The following is a 22,361-nucleotide window of genomic DNA, read 5'->3' as shown; positions in this document are numbered from 1 at the left end:
TCTCCCAGGATCCTAAGATCAAGACCTGAGCTGAAGGCAGATGCTTAACTGACTGAGCCACCCAGGCGCCCCGAGATGTCTGTTTTATCTTTATCCCCTCTTCATGTAGGATTCTGTTTTCTGACCTAAAGAAAGGTAGCAGAGAGTATTTTTTAATTGATCATCAAGCCTGTTTGTTAGTCAATGTTATTTGTATAACAGAATTCAGTTGAGATTTGTTTTCTTTCTTTTCTCTTCTTTTCTCTCTTCTCTTTTCTTTTTTTGAGATTTGTTTTCTTTATACTAACCACCTAGTAGTGGGGTCTGGGGCATATAGCTCTCACCTACTAATATTTTGTAGTTTGTAACCTACCCCATCCCCCAACTCGAACTCCACCTCCTTCATTTCACCTGTCTAAAAAAAGAGAAATTACAAAATCAACAAGTCTTTGCCTATCCTTTGTAAAATACTATATGTACTAGTCTTGTTTATAGAAATTTATTTTTATATATATTTATATGTACATTCTAATTTGGTGGTTACAGAAATAAAATTTATGTAAGAACACAACAGAGAACACATTTTGATATGAAGAAATATTTTAAAGGGCACAATTAAGTGAATGAAGCTGTTCAGGGAATGAGTTCGTAAAAAATTAATTGATTCACAGGTAATATAGCTGGCAAGGAATTTAAAGGTCTGGAGAGGGGCACCTGGTGGCTCAGTAGGTTAAGCCTCTGCCTTTGGCTCAGGTCATGATGTCAGGGTCCTGGGATCAAGCCCTGTATCGGGCTCTCTGCTCAGTGGAGAGCCTGCTTCCCCCTCTCTCTCTGCCTGCCCCTCTGCCTACTTGTGATTTCTCTCCCTGTGTGTCAAATAAATAAATAAAATATTTCAAAAAAATAAAGGTCTGGAGAGATCATTTACCTGACTTAGGAAAAACTTAATCAGTATATCACAAATGCATTTCTCTTTCACCAAAGAAAATGCCATAGCCTTTCTTTAAAAAAAAAAAAAAAAAAAAAAAAGGTAATTTTAAGCATGAATTTTATTGACATGCATGAAATTATCTTACTTCCAAATGGTATCCAACCCTGATGAAGGCACAAAGTGGGTCAAAGGCTCCAGTACCACAGGTCAGAAGGTGTGTCCTATTGTAGTGATGCAAAATCCGAACATAATTTGCGCATTCACTCTAAAGCAGAAAAACAGAAAGAAGAAATTGGTTAAGGTTAAAAAAAAAAAAAAAAGTTCAGCCCAGTTTTGATTTCTGTTTTTCCTGACCCCACAAATCTCATGTTCAACTCTCTCTTGGCTGGGGCTACAAGAAACAGTGGAAGAACCGACTGGCGTAACCAAAACACATATTAGCTTTACCACATGAATTATATCTATAATGGGTTTATATCATTTTTCAGGTATTCTAGCACATAACTGAGGAGTAAAAATAGTACTGTTCAGAAATTTATTCAATCACAAAGATTTGCATGGCAATATGCATGTTCCACTAAGTAATTTATTCCCAATGCTGTTATGTTTTTAAAGTACATATAAAGAAATGAATCACATAAAGTCAGAAAACCAATAATTGGAAAAAGTTTGGCTACCCTTAAAGAAACATATGCAGGCTTTAAGGCATTACAGAGTTTTGATGTTTGGGAAAATAAGTCATATCTTTAAACTTATAAATTTATGCAAAGCACTTTCATAGAGAATTTTCAATAAATACATAGAAAGCTAACCAAGAGAAATAACATTTTACATTTATACTTACATCTTACACTTTTACTGTAAGACTGCAATGCAGAAATCAGCAAACTTTTTTTTATAAAGGACCAGGGAGCAATATATTTAATTTGAATGGTCATCTGGTCTCTTTTCAACAACTTACCTCTATAAATATGGCATGAAATCAGTCATAGACAATCCAAAAATGAATGTGTGCAGCTAGTTTCTAATAAAACTTTATTTACAAAAATAGATGTCAGGCCACATTTGGTCAAGGAGCTCTAGTTTGCCTACATCGGGATTCAACTAAAAGTTTTGTGAGAACAGAATATTTATTTTACACTTCTTCATATTCCCTGGTTACTTAAACACAGTACCAAATACATATTATATGCTTAACAAATCTTATTACCTAGATCACCACATGAGTTTTATGATCAATACGCTGAATGAATGACTAGGAGAAGGAACTCCCAACAAAGAAAAGAACCAGAGACAATGGCCTCCCCACAGACCTAATGGATATGGACATAAGGAAGATGTCAGAAATAGACTTCAGGGTAACAGTTATAAAGACAATAGCTATGCCGGAGAAAACCATTAATGGCAACACAGATTCTCTAAGGGCGGAAATGAGAGCTAATTAGGCCTAACCTAAAAATGCTATATATGAGATGCAATTTAAGCTAGATAATCTAACAGCTAGGGTAAACAAGGCAGAAGAACCAATTAGTGATCTAGAAAGACAAACTTACAGAAAGGAAGGAACAGGAAGAGGACTAGAACAAACACCTTAAAGGCCTTGAAAACAGAATTAGATAAATAAACAATGCCATGAAATGTTCCAATGTCAGAATTATTGGGATTCCTGAGGGGGTGGAGAGAGAATATATTTGAGCAAATCCTAGCTGACAACTTCTCTAATCTGGGGAATGAAACAAGCATGCGTGTCCTACATGCAGAAAGAACACCCCAAGATCAAGGAGAGGAGACCAACAACCAGGCATGTAACAGTGAAGCTTGTGAATCTTAAAACCAAAGAAACCATCTTAAAGGCAGCTGGGGAAAGAGATTCCTTACATACAGAGGGAGGAACACCAGCATAATGTCAGACCTGTCCACAGAGCACTGGCAAGCCAGAAAGGGCCGGCAAGACATATTCAGGGTACTAAATGAGAAGAACATACAGCCAAGAATACTTTATCTGGCAAAACTGTCATTTAGAATGGGTGGAGAGATAAAGAGCTTCCAAAACCAGCAAAAATTGAAAGAATATGTGACCACTAAGTCAGCCTTGTGAGAGATATTAAGGGGGGGGGGTTCTATAAAAGGCAGAAGACGCCAAGAGTGATATAGAACAGAAATTTATAGAGACAATATGTAGAAACAAGGACCTCACAGGCAACATGATGACAATAAAATCCTATCTTTCAATAATCACTCTCAGTGTGAATGGCATAAATGCTCCCATAAAATGGCACAGGGCTGCAGATGGATAAAAAGACAGGACCCATCTATATGTCTAAAGGAGACTCATTTTGAATCTAAAGATACATCCAGACTAAAAGTGAAGGGATGGAGAGCCATCTTCCATGTCAACGGACCACAAAAGAAAGCTGGGGTAGCAATCTCATATCAAACAAATTAGATTTTAAGCTAAAGACTATAGTCAGAGATACAGAACACTATATCATTCTTAAAGGGTCTATCCCACAAAAAGATCTAATACTTTAATTGTAGGGGACCTTAACACTCCACTCTCAGCAATAGACAGATCATCTAAGCATGAAGTCAACAAAAATAATAAGAGCTTTGAATGACACACTGGACCAGAGGGACCTCATAGATATATACAGAACATTCCTTAAACATAACCTTAAAACAACAGAATATACTCATTCTTCTCAAAGTGCACATGGAACTTTCTCCAGAACAGATCACACAGTTGGTCATAAATCAGGTCTCAACCAATATTAAAAGACTGAGATTATTCCCTGCATATTCTCAGAACACAGTGTTTTGAAAATGGAATTCAATCACAAGAAAATGTTTGGAAGAAATTCAAATACTTGGAAGTTAAAGATCATCCTCTGCTCAAGAATGTTTGGGTCAATCAGGAAATCAAAGAAGAACTTAAACGAATTCACAGAAACCAATGGAATGAAAACACATTGGTCCAAAACCCATGGAATACAGCAAAGGTGGTCCCAAAGGGGAAATACTATCCATCCAAGAGTCACTCAAAAAAAAAAAAAAAAAAATCCATGGAAAAATCTTGAATATACAAACTATCTCTGTACCTTAAAGAACTGGAGAATCAAAAACAAATTAAGTAAAACAAAACAAAACAAAACAAACAAACAAACAAACAAAAAACAAAAAACAAATTAAGTCTAACCCACACATAAGTAGGAACTAATTAAGATTAGAGCAGAGATCAGTGAATTAGAAACCAGAAATACAGTAGAACACATCAATGAAACTAGAAGCTGATTGTTTGAAGAATTAATAAGATTGATAACCACTGGCCAGACTTACCAAAAAAAAAGGACCCAAGTTAATAGAATTATGAATGAAAGGCAAGAGATCAGGACTAAGACCAAGGAAATAGAAAAAGTAATCAAAATTATTATCAACAGCTATATGTCAATAAGTTAAGCAACTAGAAGAAATGGATACATTCCTGGAAACCTATAAACTTCCAAGATTGAAACAAACAAACAAAAAAACCTGACAACTTGAATAGGCCAATAACCAGTAACGAGATTGAAGCAGTGACCAAAACCTTCCCAAAAAATAAGAGTCCAGGACTTGATGGATTCCCTAGGGAATTCTACCAAACATTCAAAGAAGAAGTAATACCTATTCTCCTGAAGCTGTTTCAAAAAATAGAAAGAGAAGGAAAATTTCTAGACTCTATGTGGCTACCATTACCTTGGTCCCCAAATCAGGCAAAGACCCCATCAAAACAGAGAATTTCAGACCAATATTCCTGATGAATACAGATGCCAAAATTCTCAACAAGATCCTAGCTAATAGGATCCAACAGTACATTAAAAGAATTATCTACCACAGCCAGGTGGGATTTATCCCTGGGACACAAGGGTGGTTCAATATTCACAAATCAATCAATGTGATAGAACAAATTAATAAGAGAAGAGAGAAGAACCCCGTGGTCCTCTCAATCTTTGCAGAAAAAGCATGTGGCAAAATACAGTATCCTTTCCTGATTAAAACTCTTCAGAGTATAGCAATAGAGGGAACATTCCTCAATCCCATGAAATCCATCTATGAAAAACCCATAGTGGATATCATTCTCAATGGGGAAAAGCTAAGAGACTTTCCCTTAAGATCAGGAACATGACAAGGATGCCCACTCTCACCATTATAGTTCAACATAGTACTAGAAGTCTTAGCAAAAGCAATCAGACTACAAAAAGAAATAAAAGGTACTCAAATTGGCAAAGAAGTCATCAAACTCTCTCTCTTTGCAGATGACATGATACTTTATGTGGAAAACCCAAAAGACACCACCCCCAAATTACTAGAACTCATATAGCAACTCAGTAATATGGTAGGATACAAAATCAATGCACAGAAATCACTTTCTTTCTTTTTTTAAAAATTTTTTTTCTTTAAGATTTTATCTATGTATTTGACAGTCAGAGATCAAAAGTAGGCAGACAGGCAGGCAGAGAGAGAGGAAGAAGCAGGCTCTGCTGAGCAGAGAGCCCAATGTGGGGCTTGATCCCAGGACTCTGGGATCATGACCTGAGCCAAAGGACCCTGGGATCATGACCTAAGCCAAAGGCAGAGGCCTTAACCCACTGAGCCACCCAGGTGCCCCATCACTTGCTTTCTTACACACTAACAATGAAACTGTAGAAAGAGATATTAGAGAATTGATTCCATTTACCATAGCACCAAAAACCGTAAGATACCTTGGAATAAACCTAACCAAAGAGGTAAAGGACCTGTACTCTAGGAACTTCAGAACACTCATGAAAGAAATTGAAGCAGACACAAAAAGAAGGAAAAACATTCTATGCTCATGGATTAGAAGAAGAAACATTATTAAAATGCTTATGCTGCCCAGAGCAATCTGTATTTTCAATGCCATCCCAATCAAAATACCACAGGCATTTTTTCAAAGTGCTGGAACAAACAATCCTAAAATTTGTATGGAACCAGAAAGACCCCGAATCACCAAGGAAATGTTGAAAAAGAAAAACAAAGCTGGAGGCATCATGTTGCCTGATTTCAAGCTGTATTACAAAGCTGTGATCACCAAGGCAGCATGGTACTGGCACAAAAACAGACACAGAGATCAATGGAACAGAATAGAGAGCCCAGATATGGACCCTCAACTCTATCATCAAATAATGTTTGACAAAGCAGGAGAAAATATCCAATGGAAAAAAGACAGTCTCTTCTATAAATGGTACTGAGAAAATTGGACAGCTATAGACAGATGAATGAAACTTGACCATTCTCTTATACCATACACAAAGATAAACTCAAAATGAATGGAAGACCTCAATGTGAGACAGGAATCCATCAAAATCTTAGAGTAGAACATAGACAGTAACCTCTTCAACATCGGCCACAGCAACTTCTTTCAAGACACATCTCCAAAGGCAAGGGAAACAAAAACGAAAATAAACTTTTGGAACTTCATCAAGATAAAAAGCTTCTACACAGCAAAGGAAACAATCAATAAAACAAAGAGGCAACCATGCAATGAGAGAAGATATTTCAAATGAAACTAAAGACAAAGGGCTGACATCCAGGATCTACAAAGAACTTCTCAAACTCAACACCCAAAAAACAAATAATCAAGTAAAAAAAATGGACAGAAGACAGGAGCAGACACTTCTCCAAAGAAGACATACAAATGGCTAACAGACACATGAAAAAATGTTCATCATTAGCCATCAGGGTAAGTCAAATCAAAACCACACTGAGATACCACCTTACACCAATTAGAATGGCCAAAATTGACAAGGTGAGAAACAACAAATGTTGGAAAGCCTGCAGAGAAAGGGGAACCCTATTACACAGTTGGTGGGAATGCAAGTTGGTGCAGCCACTTTGCAAAACAGTGCGGAGGTTCTTCAAAAAATTAAAATTGTGCTACCCTGTGGCCCAGCAATTGCACAGCTGGGTATTTACCCCAATGAGACAGATGTAGTAAAAAGAAGGGCCATATGTACCCCAGTGTTCATAGCAGCAATGGCCACAATAGCCAAACTGTGGAAAGAGCCAAGATGCCCTTCAACAGACAAATGGATAAAGAAGATGTGGTCCATATATACAACGGAATATTATTCAGCCATCAGAAAGGATGAATACCCAACTTTTGTATCAACATGGACAGGACTGGAAGAGATTATGCTGAGTGAAATAAGTCAAGCAGAGAAAGTAAATTATCATATGGTTTCACTTATTTGTGGAATATAAGGAATAGCATGGAGGACAGTAGGAAAAGGAAGGGAAAAATTAAGTGGGGGGAGTCAGAGCGGAAGATGAACCATGAGAGACTCTGACTCTGAGAAACAAACTGAGGGTTTTAGAGGGGAGAGTGGGAGAATGGGTTAGCCCGGTGATGGGTATTAAGGAGGGCACAGATTGCATGGAGCACTGGGTGTTACACACAGACAGTGAATCATGGAACACTACATCAAAAACTAATGATGTATTATTGTATGGCGACTAACAAAACATTAAAAAAATATATGCTGAATGAAGAAAGTTTACAACTGCTCAAACCAATGTGTCTAAATTAATTCTAGCAAACTTCTTCCTGGTAAATTAGGTACTGCGGTTCCATTTAAAATAAATTACAAAATACTAAACTCTTTAAATGCTAAATATTACTCTGCTATCAACAGTGCAGTAGCCAGTAAATGTAACATTTCATAAGGACAGATTATGACTTTTAAAATCTCTCATAGCACCGTATTGGATGTAAAAGCCACCAGAACCATCTTACCAGAAGTGATCAGAGTATAGCATTCCCTTGTTCAGAATGAGCAACATACTACTGACCTGATTATCCAGAGTACATGGATATATTTTCCTCAATTTCCCACTCATACATCATTCTATTTTGAAGGTGACTCCCTATCATTGGGAAAATGTGACCATTCATTCAGGCAGGGAAAAAAATAGTCTATTTTCCTATGACCATGAGCATTTGCTTTTTATGTCACGAAACACTGTCACACCTAGGATAAGCAAATTAGACTACATTTTGGCTCTACTGGACTTAGGCTGACATAGCCTAAGAGTGTGTTCAAGTAGTCAGCATCATGCTGTGGGCTAAGGCAGCAAGAAGGTCTTGACTCGCTCCTTGGCTGGGACCCACCCAGTTGCCACAACTCAGGACTTGGTATGACATGTGTTAGTCTTTCACATGATATTTTTTTCTCACCAAAAAAAGAAAAAGAAAGAATGAGTTAACTTTCAAAAGGGGATGTGCACATGCCTTCCTCCAACTGTGTGTCTTGTGTCCTCAGGCACCGACTCCTAGCACATTAAAGTCCCTTCGGGCATGTTTTAGCGGGCTCTGCCCTGGGTCAGAGCTGCTGCTTTCGCACAACCTCACGTGCTTGTGGAAGTTATGGACAGACTGAAGATGGATTCTTCCAGAAGGAAAGACCCAAAGCACGTTGTGGGATAGGTAAAGCCTTTGACTTCTCCTTTCTTTCTGCTTTTCTCCTTTTATTTCTTCATTTGGTTCTAATTTACCCATCAAAGAAAAATGAAATCTCATAAAGAATCCACTTAGCTTTCTCTTGAATTAAAAATATACCTGTATAGTATTCCATTGTGTATATATACCACATCTTCTTTATCCATTCATCTGTTGATGGACATCTAGAGCGTATCATGCTTAGCGAAATAAGTCAAGCGGAGAAAGACAACTATCATATGATCTCCCTGATATGAGGAAGTGGTGATGCAACATGGGGGCTTAAGTGGGTAGGAGAAGAATCAATGAAGCAAGATGGGATTGGGAGGGAGACAAACCATAAGTGACTCTTAATCTCACAAAACAAAGTGAGGGTTGCTGGGGGGAGGGGGTTTGGGAGAAGGGGGGTGGGTTTATGGACATTGGGGAGGGTATGTGCCTTGGTGAGTGCTTTGAAGTGTGTAAATCTGGCGATTCACAGACCTGTACCCCTGGGGATAAAAATATATGTTTATAAAAATAATAATAATAATAATAAAAAAAATTTACCTGAAAGGATTTTTCCCAGCTACGTAGGAGATAAGCATTACTATAAGAAATTCATAAATCTGAGTTCATAAGTAATAAAACTAAAACCAAGATCTAGAGACACCTCAGCTTCTTTTACTCTAAGCTCACATTGTAATCAACTCATAAATAATGATCTCTATATAATGTATATGTCTGTACTAATATGTGTATGCATTTTTTTTTCTTCCTGAATGAACTGTATATATGCCTTTTAGGAGGAAATAAGAGGTTATGGAGTCAGTCCCTTGTGACTAACCAGGGACAGAACTGATAATGTGTTTAATTTACAGTGAGTAATACTTACCGCATCTTTTCCTTTCATTATGCATTCTTCTATTTTTAGTGCCGTACTAGGCCAGTGTATCTGAAATAAAAGATTATGTACTATTATGCAAATGCAAAAATAAACCACAATGAAAAACCATTTCATTTTTGCTGTGTTCCCAATATGTTTTCATTTCATTCCATTTCCTGAGATAAGTCAAGCCTTTATCTTTTTTATAATCAATATTTGCCTAATGAAGACACTTATATTTGAGCTTTTATTTCATGCTAAAACTTAGTGGTTTAACGAAGGTTTTCTAAAGGTTCCCTCAAGACTCAGCCCTTCAGAGGCCACGCATGCCTCAGGCAGCCCTGCTCTGTGCTTGACCTGCTGTGACCTCCACCATCGAGTCTTTGCCCTGAATCTGATCATCTGCTCCTCCAAGTCAGGTACCTCCCTGAGTTCCCCTTGCATTTTTACCACTTAGCCCAGAATGTGGTGTGTGGGGACTTGGTAATGAAAGCTAAGTGAGGGGTTAAAGGATGTAGGACTCCTGTATCTTGGAGGGATACCCAGACTGCTTCCAGATCGCCACCACATCAAACATGGTCCATCTCTGTACATGTCCCTCCGACATCAGTAAAAGAGCATCACTGGTATATACGAGGAATGGAGTGAAGTTTGTATATATAACCTAGGAGGAGAATTACTGGCTCTTAGGAAAAGCATATATTTAATCTGTTAACACAGGGCCAGAGTGCTCTCCAGAATGGTCTCCTGTTCATACTCCAGCAGCAATATCCCCGTATCTTCATGGACACTTGCATTGTTAGCTTTCTAATTTTTGTTCTAAGCACCTCAGATTCAATACTCAGTTTAACTCTTGCCACAACTTTATCAAAGATATAGTATTATCCAGGGAGCTCCTTTTAAAAACAAAACAAAACGAAAGTACATTTCTCTGTCTAGCCCCACAATGCCGTACATCTATGGATGGGAACCAAGGAATGGGATCCATGTGAGTAAGTGTAGCTAGTGGTAAGCTGCCCCAAGACCTTAAGCCTTCCCATTAATTGTTTGTCCCCACATCTGGTGGATCAATCCCCCACTCCCACCAGGCTGAAAAAGCTCAACTGGACCCCATTCTTGTGTCTCCCTCAGAATTCTGGGGTGCAACATCTCATGTTATTGTGTCATCTTCATGGTTCCTGCTGGTTACCCAAATTACCAGCATCCTGATGATAGATTCTGTTTGGAGGGATACTGGCTCTGATCAGAATACCCTGTAACTTTTTCAGCATTGCTTTCAAATACTTTCACCTTAGATCCATATGGACTGGGGTACAGAACTCCTAAGATGTCCTCTCTTCTTCTCCTACCTCCCTGCAAGAACTTTGAGCCAGGCTACATCAATATTTCTTTGGTTCTCTTCTTTTTTGGGTGATCATCTTCTGTTCTCAATGTTAACATTTTGGTGAAGGAGTAGGAACTTACCAGCAGAGTAGCCTGGGCCTCTCGAGAGATTAATATTTCTACAAATGAACTTTTCCTCCAAGAGCTCCCAGGGGAAAGGTTTAGGTATAGCTTCCTACTACCCAGAGTCAGTGTTTACTGTCATTAGACTATTGTTTAGGCCTGTGTCAGTGACCAGACCCTCTTCCTATTTGTGGCAATCTGTCCCCTTAAGGTCCCTATTCTCTCTCCCTGACTCCCCCCCCCCCCCACCTACCACCATTCCCTTCTGTGCTCTGCTAGCCTGAGAAAACATTCTGGGTATCAAATTAAATATTAGATATTGTTGATAAGGAAGTATTTTTTTTTTACTTAGTGAGCATGTTCTTTAATTATTTTTTTTTAGTGGTCCACATTTACAAATGTGAAATTCTGCATAAAAATCAAGATTTCTGTTTTTTCGAAATGGGCCAGGCACTCTCCTCTCTGATCTACTTCAGACTTTTCTTTTACCTGACTGACCTCTGTAGTCATTTTAGTTTTTGAAAACTGATATATTTATGTTTGAATCCTAAATACGGTCACGATTTAATCTTTTTGTTTTTTTTAAGTTGCACCCCATAAAATAACATGTTGGGTATTTATGTGCTAGAAGTGAACAAGGCTTATCACTTAACCCACACATTATGGAGCCAAATCCAGTCCCTGATACATGAATAATATTGGAAATTTATAAAAGTGGTGTCAAAGGCATTTTATTATAATGATTTTTACATAATTACACGTATTGTCATAGGAGTAAGCACTCTATGGTTTTAATTACAGGTGTAAATATTACTTTGATATTCTTATCAGTGTAATGGGCCCCCCAAATTTCTTACTAACAATATTCAACATCAGGTGTTCACAGTGCAATATACAAATTTAAAAAAAAAAATCATATGTTTTCATTTATGTTGCAACAAAGAAAAAAGACAAGGGAAAAATCTAAAAATGTAAAAGAAAAGCAACTAAAAAGGCAAAAGCACCCACATATAATCCTAGAATCAATGTTCATGATGGCAGTAGTGAATCCAGCAGTGGATCAGATGTGATTTAGGAAAGACATCACGTATCCTATCAGCATCAAGTTCAGATGCAACCCTGCATCAGCTTCAGCACAGTCACTAATACCATTAAAGGGTAAGCATCCTAAAAGTGAGGCTGTACAATTTATAAACTTTACTGACCCATTATTTTGGAAAACATTTTGCAAATGGGGTGAGATATTTTTCAGATGATTTCTATGGCTCACTTTCATTTGAGACTCAATTTGGTTTTGGAATTACAATTTTACTGTGGATGCATAAATTATTCAAAGGGATATGCTAGAATATGTGCATATGTAGACACATGTCTATGGACTATATATATATATACACACAATATATTATATTGTATATATATTATATATGTATGTATATATTATATTGTGTGTATATATATACATATGTACATATACATATATATACATATGTACATATACATATGTACATATGTATATATATACACACAATATATTACATATACTGCATATTATATATACACAAGTAAATATAAATACAAATTTATTTAGAATCATCTATCACTGGAAAGATTTTCATGACTAATTCAGTTATCAGCATCAATAAATCAGAGAACACCTCATTTGTAATTTTGAATCTTACTTTATATTCTTATACAGTTTGGGAAATACAGGGCTCTTCCTCTTTCTTGAAATATTAGCATCCCTTCTTATTCATTTTTCATTATGTAAAATGATGACTTCTTTAAACTGCATTTTCACAATTTCCAAGTAAAACTCAACCAATTCTTTAGAAAAATATACCAAGTTCAGCTTTTCAACTTTGAAATTGTATCCAGACCAGCAAAACTACCTCAGCATACTACAGAATCTTCTATTCCCCTAAATGATTGCTTCATAACCATTATTTCTAGGACTGTTTGAATACATTGTTTGGGGGGCAATTCTCTACAGAATTTCTACACATCTTCTGAAAGCTTCTGTTCCCCATTATCTTTTCAAACATGCTTGAAGGTAGAGATAGAACTTCCCTCCAGGGAAAACGAAGACTGGGTTCCTGACGGGGATTATAAAGTGAATGTTTCCCTCTAGACAAAGGCTGAATAGGTTTGCTGTAACGCCCTTAGGAGATTTCCTATTTCCTAAGCTTGAGGTTTTTCAGGCATAACACATACTCACTGTATCTACCTGGGATGCCATGTGCCACCCCCTGTGGCACTTACGGGGCAAAGCAATTGCTGCAAACATCATGGCCATGCTACATGCTAATCTGGGGCTAATACAGTCCTTTGTTCCTGACCCAGGAATCTCATTTCTTCTGGCAGCATCTAGGAAATATTATCATGCTAACTTGTCTCTTACAAGTGAGGTAGAAATCTCAGATCCTTTACAATTTAAGATAATATAGTTTGTGATAGTGAATATGAAAAATGGCTTTCTGAAGGATTGTCAGAATCTGTATTGTTTTTAGCAGCAAATGTAATAACACCCATTGCTCTTAGAAAGAAAAAGTCATTTGCAGGCACATCTTACAAAGTGTTTCACTACAAAACCCTTTCCTGGTATCTTCTTAATATTTCTTCCTGCCTTGATCCCCTATATTGTTCTTACTTTCTCTACTTAGGATTATATTATGATTTATGTACTTTAGCTCTCATATTCATCTGTAAGTTACAGAGAGCAAGGCAATGTCTTATTTCTGTATCCCCAGCAGCACACAATCCCAACGGGGCACACCTTCATTGTGGTTACTGCTTAGTCATTGTCAATTGATTGACTTGTATCAATCAATACACCGTTATCACATTCTTTGTAAAATCCATCTGCAGTAAAATGTGAGAGAGAAGCTTCACTGACATGAGAGGTTGCTGTAAACAATGGCAAAGGAATGAGACAAGTAACAATTTTCAGTTTAACCAGGGAGGAAATTCTGTATGAATTAACAAAAATCTCAGCTTTGAAAGACTGGTGGGATTTCTGAAGATAGAGAGAAGGATCTTAACCAGATCACTCTGAGAGGATGGGAGAGATGCAGAAGATTAAATTATGAACACTTAGTACTCTAGAGTTCAATACTAAGGAGTTCTCCAAAGAACAATGTCATTATAGATTTACTCAAGTTTTGTTGTTGTTTTCAGTTGGTTTTCTAGCAACCCTTACAGGCCCAGGATGGCATTTCAAATGTTTGTTCGAGTGAAAAAGATGAGAGAGCAAGACCTTGTGAAAATGGGGTTATTTTAAAACCATCATGTACAAGTATTCTGCCAAGACAGCAAAGGAAATTATTTTCTTCATTTGTTGTAGAAGTCAGGATGTATTTTGGTTCTGCTCCAGAGTTTATCAACAAAACCCCATCAAACTAAGCTATTTGTTCTGCACACAACATTTTTTAAAGGCAGTTAAACAACAGGGTGTAACACTATTTCCAAATTTTCTGTTTCAAAAAGGTATAAAAAGCAAAAGGTTAAATACACATCATTTCATCACAATCCTCCTATAATACAATTTAATGGTTCCAATTCACATCTACAGGCAATTTACTATTCTTGAATATCTCAAAGGAGAAATATAAAATAAAAATTAAATTACAAAGCTATTTTTTTTTCTGGACTCCCTAGTGAGTCTCATAATTATGCTACAGTAGAAGATTTAACAACTTACTGCTAAAAGATATTGTGACACTGAGATTTAGAGAAGCAAAAACAAATCCACAAAGAAGGAGTAATTTAACTGTCTAAAAAAAATTTCAATTTATAAATAAATAAATAATCAAGTAAATCTTTCTTCATGAAATATATTTTACTACCTTAGACACTAGTATAATTTCATCTAATATATTCTCTAATTCTATTATTCTAATAAAAATGTTTATTTATATTTTAGTTTTTCCTTCTACATTTTACATCTACGCATAGTACCCATGCTCATCAATGTATATTTAAACCATTTGTCCTACAAATATCATGAAAAAAATATATTTTGAGTATAACACACTAAGAGTCCTAATGGTTTTTAAATGGACATCTTTAACCTGACATATAATCATTTTTAGTGTTTATGCTTTTATACTTAATTATAATGACTGTCATTATTTAAGTAGTTTATATGCCAGAATTATAATCTTTTGAACTATAAACAAGATTTGTATTTGAAATGTTTATATGCCAAAGCATTTGAACCAGGACAATATTATTACTACAAAAACATTACTGGCCTCATGCTTGCCCTTTTTTTTTTTTTTTTTAAGATTTTATTTATTTATTTGACAGAGAGAAATCACAAGTAGATGGAGAGGCAAGCAGAGAGAGAGAGAGGGAAGCAGGCTCTCTGCTGAGCAGAGAGCCCGATGCGGGCCTCGATCCCAGGACCCTGAGATCATGACCTGAGCCGAAGGCAGCGGCTTAACCCACTGAGCCACCCAGGCGCCCATGCTTGCCCTTTTTAATAGATGAAATTTACTCAACTGCTAACACTAATGTAAACTACCATCTGCTATTTATATGCAAATTATATTTGAATGCTTTTTTCTACTCAGTAAAAATATTAAATTCTAAAATATAAGAATTTCTTTTTATTTTTGATGCAATAAAGTTGAATTAATGGGAAAAACAGAAATAGTTTTAAAAGCAAGTGTCTAAAAGAACGGTATGTATAGATATCCAAATTAACTAGTGTAATGCTAGCCTAAAAGAATAACGGCAGGAATAATTTTAGAAAAAAGCCTGAAATTTGGGGTGCCTGGGTGGCTCAGTGGGTTAAAGCCTCTGCCTTCAGTTCAGGTCATGATCTCAGGGTCCTGGGATCGAGTTCTGCATCGGGCTCTCTGCCAAGCAGAGAGCCTTCCTCCTCTCTCTGCCTACTTGTGATCTCTCTCCATCAGATAAAAAAAAAAAGCCTGAAATTTATAAACTTAGAGAAAACTATCGATGATTGTTAAATTCAAGTTTATTACTAATATGGGATAGCCAATAAGTTTGAGGACTTAAATAAAAATACCTACTTTTGATTTCTTTGGGAAATGGAAAAAGAGAAAAGAAAATTTTATCCTTCAAACTACTCTTGTCACCTACCTTTCAGAGAAAATTTTTGCCTTGTTTTTCAGCAAATTTCAGTAATCCTCACATAAGCACTGATGGCAAGGCACTATAAAGACTGAACAACACCGCCCCGCTAATCTATTATCATGGCTGAATATCGTGGTTGACAGTCAGTGTGGCTCTCAATCTTTGCCCTAAGTAAACAAGTGGGGAATAGTTCCTTCTTATACTAGTCAGTAGTTTTTCTCCATTCCTGTCACCAACGACTAACCTTTCCACTAGTACTTCACCATTACTAAGGTAAAACGCGGTCATGCCAACAGTGTTAGAACCAAGGGAAAAGAAACACCGCCCAAAAAAAGGCTGGGCTAATGGCAGAGTGAAGACCAGCTGGGAGACGTGGGGTTTGCACCAAAACAGTCATCTGCTTCTCAGTGGTATGACACAGTGGAAAGAGCATAGGCTCCGCAGACAGATCCGGTTTTCAATTCTCCCTACTATTTAATGGCTTCGAGCTCCATTTTCCTAAATGTACTACTGCTAAAGTAATCATGCTAACTGTAATTCTAGTTATGTTATGCACATATTCAGAATCTCCCACCAGCTCATGCATTGCCTCGATTAAGTTTCACCAGCACGTCAGTCAATATTCATCACAATCTGGTCCCAACTATAATTCCATCCTTAATTCTCACTCTGTACCCTGCTCCCACCACTCACAACCCACCCTCCCCCCCAACCTCTGCCCTTTACGTAGCTGCTTCGGATATTAGTCAATATTTTAAACTGCTCTAAAATTTCTGTTCTCTCCTCTACTCACTCTGTTCCCACCACCAATTTGTACAAATTGGAATTCTAAGTATCATTAAAAGTCCAATTGAAATTTAATTCCCCTCCAGGAACCCCCACCCACCAGCTTTTGTATACTTTCTTAGTATTTTAGACATTTATGATAGTTTTATTTAAATTGTGCTGTATATGGCAAATGTGTATGTATCTTCTCCACTATATTACACATATTTTAGGGTATAGACTATTTTGTTCATGTCTTTATTCTTCATATCTCCATGTAGGTATCCAAAATGTAGTTCAACAGCCCTCAAAACATGTCGGACTCTTCTACCTTACATAGATAAGGCAGTGCGTGACAACTGTGTGCTGATTCAATGTCTAGTTTAGACAGTAATCATGGTAGCAAATAGGTAGATGGTACTTACTATGATCTACAGACTGTTCTAGGCATCTAATAACTCAATGGATCCTCTCATAAAAGCTGTGAGGTAAGTACTACGGTCACCTCTCCCTCACAGGTAAGACAACTGAGAAATAGGGATGTGGAGTAAGTTGCCCAAGATCACTCATAAGAGGCAGACTGGAAATGGGAGTCCATGCAGTCTGGCAACGTATCCTGTGTTCTTTGTATTTACATTCTGTTCTTTGTAAAAAGTGTTAGAGTATCTATGAATTAAGACAGTTAAAATGAAGTAAAAAGTAAAACTTGTATGTTGGCTGTTTTTATTAAGTTTCAAAAAAATTAACTGTGGTCAGCTGAACCTCATTTTAGAAATAAAATATTGATCAGGACAAAAAAGGGCACCCTTTCAACAAATAAAGAAACACAAATATACTGTATCTAACACTTCCTTAGTGGTAACTGTAAATGAATGTGATAAATGCAAATAAGGAAATAAATTTTTCTCATGCATATAAAAAATAGTACAAAAATGTTTTTAATAATTCTTAGATGCTATATGAAAAAATTTACCTTATGTAATATTAAAGGGATTTTTATTTTTGATTATACTAGTTTTAGTTTACTAATGAATATTATTACTCATCATTTTGAAAGCATATACATTATTAAAATGTTTTAAAGTCACATGAAAAGTTTTTTTTTGATCCTGTTTTAAAAGACTGGATAATTGTGTAAATACCATGTTGGCTTTTAAACGCTTAGAAAATACCAGCACTTTTTGTGCTTTTTTTCCCCCTTCTTGAGCATGATTGTGATATATCTAACATATTCAGTTGTCTATGACTTAACTCTAAAAAAACTTAGCTCATTAATTTTCCATGATTCTATTTAAATCCTCTTAGACTTAAGTCCAATTAAACTACACCAGTGATTAAAGTTCAAAAAACTATGCATCCCTTAAAAATAAAATTTAATTCTGCTGAGTATAAAGCTGCTAACCTGAGAATTTAATAATAACATAATAAACTATCATTATCTCTCTGGCTACATCTTGACTTTACAAGAAGTATAAATGCATTGGGGTAGAAGGTGTGAGGGGAAACATATACATAACTTTTCAAATTTTCTAGATTGGAAGTGCTTCCTCAATACAAAGCTGTATTTTTTTTTTTTTAAGATTTTATTTATTTATTTACTTGACAGAGAGAGGCACAGCAAGAAAGGGAATGCAAGCAGGGGGAGTGAGGGAGGGAGAAGCAGGCTTGATCCCAGGACTCTGGGATCATGACCTGAGCTGAAGGTAGATGCTTAATGACTGAGCCACCCAGGCCTAAAACTGTAATTTTAAAATTAAGTAATAAGTAAAAGAAAATTTAATGAGGAATGTTTTTAACAGATGAAAAACAAAAGACAATTTAAACATGAGTAGCCCTGAATTTCCATGGTTAGAGCTCTATCCCAATTTTGAGACTATGGGATTTTATCATACAAATACTTATTGAAAGTGAGATACAGATACAGGCTGTACCTATAGGAATTCAAGTGAAAAATGTCTGCCAGGATGTTTTGTCCTTCCCTTTCCACATTTTTACTCATATGAATGTCCTGATCTTGTCATATTATGATCAGAAAATCGCAAGATGTTTTAAGATTTTTCATTCAAATAATGGTTTCCTCTAACTTAATCCAAGTTTTTCTTTTTTTTTTTTTTTAACACCAAAGGCTTTAAAGATAAAAAGGAAAAAAAAAATTTTTTTTTAATTTCTCAGAAAGTTCCAGGTGAAATTAGAGTTTAATCACGAAGTCTCACGTTATCTGTGGATTTTAGAGATCTTTGAAGACAGCAATTTGTAGAAGCTACTCTCTTGTGGCAGGTGTGAATTTCTCACAGAATAAAATAAAACCATAAGAAAAAACAAATAGAATTATAATTGAACTTTTCATAGTGAATAGGATTTAACAGTGGATCCAAAAGTGGATTGACTTTTCTCAGTGTGAGTCAAAATACAGATTGAACGAAGAAGAATTTCAGTGCAAAAGACTATTATTACATCGTTTGGGAAACTCTATGAACTAAGTAATTCATAAAGCAAATATACCTAAGTCTGTTAAATGGTAAGTTTTTATCTATTTCAAAATTGTAGTCTTACCTATGTGTACTCATAAAAATTCTGATTATTATACATAAAACAATTATTTATTTGGCATCACATATAGGACCAAGATTTCCTAAAGCTTAGAAGGACACATAATGCTTCACTATTTCACAGGCTTGGATGCACATTTCAGTCACCTGGGGGGTGGTTTAAAAACCGCACTTCAGTCTGGGGTGGGGTACATCATGGCCGATATCATTTACCTTGTAAATAATGTTATTAGTGTGCAGCCAAAGTAAAAACTACCCCCACACTAAAACAGGATCCTACCTTGTTTGCCAGTGGGTAAGTGGGTAGGTGGTTGGTGGGGGTAGGGGTGGGGACAGAAGGCAGACAAAATTAACCTAAAAGAAATTAGAGAATAATTAGTTTCAAAGTGTTTCTGGCAGTAAGTACAAGGGCAAATGCAAAAGAGCAGAGGATGAAGAGAACATATTTATTGGATGAAGTCAGGATTCACAATACACACAGTTACATTCTTTTAGTATCTATATTCTTTGAGTGCCTACAACTGCAAGCATGAATATAACACAGTATCTATTATAAAGGAGCAATCTTATACAGTAGACTGGCAACTAAACAGCCAATTTCAATATAATATGAGAATCAAAATAAGAACAAAGATTAAGAAAGGGGTGGGGGAACCTTCTCCAAAACTAGTTTAGAAGAGAAAGGAGGTAACTTAAAAAAAAAAAAAAAAGTGGATATGTTAGAGGGAAGGAGAGTGTGTAACAATAAGGAGATATTAAAGAGAAAACAGAGGTACTCAACATCACTAATCATCATCATACCACAACGAGATATCATCTCACAACTGTTAAAATGGCTATTATAAAAAAATTTTTTTAAAGTGTTGGTGAAGATGTTTAGAAAAGGAAACTCTTCTGCAGTGCTGGTGGAAATGTAAACTGGCATAGCTTCTATGGAAAATGGCATGGAAGTGCCTCAAAAAAATTAAAACTAAAGTGACCATAGGATTTAGCAATTCCACTTCTAGTTGTATATTCAAAGGAAATTAAGAGTCTGTCAATGGATGAATGGATAAAGAAGATGTGGTGTACATGTATACAGTGGGATATTATTCAGTCATGAGATGAAAGAAGTCCTGTCATTTGCAACAAGGATGGACCCCGAGAGCATTATGCTAACTGAAATAAGTCAGACAGAGAAAGACAAATACTGTGTGATATCACTTATATGCAGACTCTAAAAAAGTCAGATTCATAGAAGCAGAGAGTAGAACAGTGGTTGCCCGAAAGGGGGGTTAGAGGGATGGAGATAGAAGATGTTAATCAAAGAGTACAAACTCCCAGTTATAACATAGTAAGTTCTGGGGACCTAAAGTACAGCATGATGATGATGATTAATACTAAGTTAGTATTATATACTAAAAGTTAAGTTGTTAAGATAGTAAATCTTAAATGTTCTTACTACGAAAAAGAAACTGTAACCACGTGACATGATGGAGCTACCACCATGGTGGCAATCATTTTGCAATATATAAATTTACCAAATCAACATGTTATACCCCTTAAACTTACACAATGTTATGTGTCGTTATATCCCAAGAAAGCTGGAAAAAGTGACAACACAAGTGATCTGCTAGGAATGCGCTGGTGTGGTAACTGGAGATGAGACTAAAAAGGTAAATGAGAGTAGAAAACAAGGATCTACAACTTTGCAAAAATGAGAGCTTTCCATTTATTTTCACTCAAATTTTTTAGAATGTTTTATAAGACGAAGATTGTGAAGCAAGAGCTGTTAACTATGGCATGAAAAAAGAATTCAGGAAATCTACCAGCTTTGATTTAAAAAATTACATCATTATTTATTTGCATAATCTCCAACTAAAATTAGCACCTCTATAATATAAATGCAAAGAAATAAATCAAAGTATACCCGTAGCTTAATCATGAAGAGAAATACCTGATATTTTATTTAATTCTTTTAAAGATTTATTTTAGAGAGAAAGAGAGATCAGGTGTGCATGCATGGGAGGAGGGGCAGAGAGAATCTCAGGCAGACTCCCTTTGAGCATGGAGCCCCTTGCAGGGCTCAGTCTAATGACCCCAAGATCATGACCTGAACAGAAGCCAAGAGTTGGATGCTTAATCGACTAAGCTACCCAGGGGCCCCAAGAAATGTCTTTATTAAGATATCTTTAAAATATCTTTACTTTAAAGATATTATTTGAGATATTATATATATTTTTAGATATTATATTATTTAAATATATTATTTTAAAGATATTACTAAAATATCTTTATTAAGGTATCTTAATATTACTTGAGAGTTGTGACAGGTATCTCAAAACATTATTAACATTCATCATTACTTTGAAATTACACTACTGAAAAGAGCAGTTGCTAGGTCTTATTATTTAATACACTAATTAAGAAGCTACATGTTTTTATACTATGAATTATATTATTCTTGTAGTGTGATAGGTTTATCTCCAAATATTTATAATTTGGTGACTGTTTTCAATATTTTGTTTGGTAATCCTACAAAATGATTTAATACATTAGAGGGTCCAAAGACTTCTGCAGACTGCCAAATAGATCCATGACACACAAAATTTTTTAAGACCCTCTATACAAAACTGTATTTGTTGCTGATTTTATAGAAAGAGAGGAAATGATATAGAAAAGATAAAACATAACCAATCCTTAAAAAAAGTCAACAGGGTGGGCTACAGAGCAGGGATAGCAGGAATGGCACGGCGTGAAAGGAGAAAGCGCACCCCCACGTGTAATAAGGAGGGAGGGAGAAAAGTCACACAGAAGTAGCAGCACTGGTAATAGGAGAAAGAGGATCCACCTGTTTAATGGTTTCTATCTCCTACTAAAGTTAAAAATTACGATTAGTCATCTTCCTGAGGAGATTATCAGGGCTAATCCATTGTGACACATTCCTACATTGTGACTGCAGGCCCCATGGGAAGCATGGACACTCCCGACCCCAAGAGCTCAACAGCTAATAGCTGGACTCATTGGCTCACCCCCATAAAGCTCTGCACAGGTCCCAACCTGACTCTGCCCTTCTGAACCATCAAATACTTCCATTAAATCATCTCAAACGCCTGCTCTGGCTTGAGCAAAATCCACTGAAACTCCCACTTTTGTTTTCCAGTGTTCCTTGACCTTCCTGAAACCTACCTTAACTGAAACCACCATGTGCCCTGAAACTTTTGTTTCTCTACCAGTCATCTCTAATGGTGG

At 36.2% G+C, this 22,361-nt stretch overlaps 1 protein-coding gene across 1 annotated transcript in view; it reads right to left on the bottom strand.

Annotated features, from left to right (window-relative positions):
* Positions 1-319: 319 nt before the first annotated feature.
* LOC309844997 (semaphorin-3E-like) overlaps positions 320-22,361 on the bottom strand; it is a gene marked incomplete at its 3' end in the record, with an annotated part of 170,618 nt that continues 148,576 nt past the window's right edge. Inside the window, exons 3-5 of the mRNA XM_082692425.1 lie at positions 9,277-9,336; positions 1,056-1,175; positions 320-394 (exon numbers count right to left, since the gene is read on the bottom strand). Coding sequence (XP_082548551.1) covers positions 320-394; positions 1,056-1,175; positions 9,277-9,336 — 255 coding nt within the window. The remainder of the gene's footprint in view (positions 395-1,055; positions 1,176-9,276; positions 9,337-22,361) is intronic.

Source organism: Mustela nivalis (genome assembly GCF_964662115.1).
Source record: "Mustela nivalis genome assembly, chromosome: 12".
In the NCBI taxonomy this organism is placed as follows: domain Eukaryota; kingdom Metazoa; phylum Chordata; class Mammalia; order Carnivora; family Mustelidae; genus Mustela; species Mustela nivalis.
This window is presented reverse-complemented; position numbering and strand designations above follow the sequence as displayed.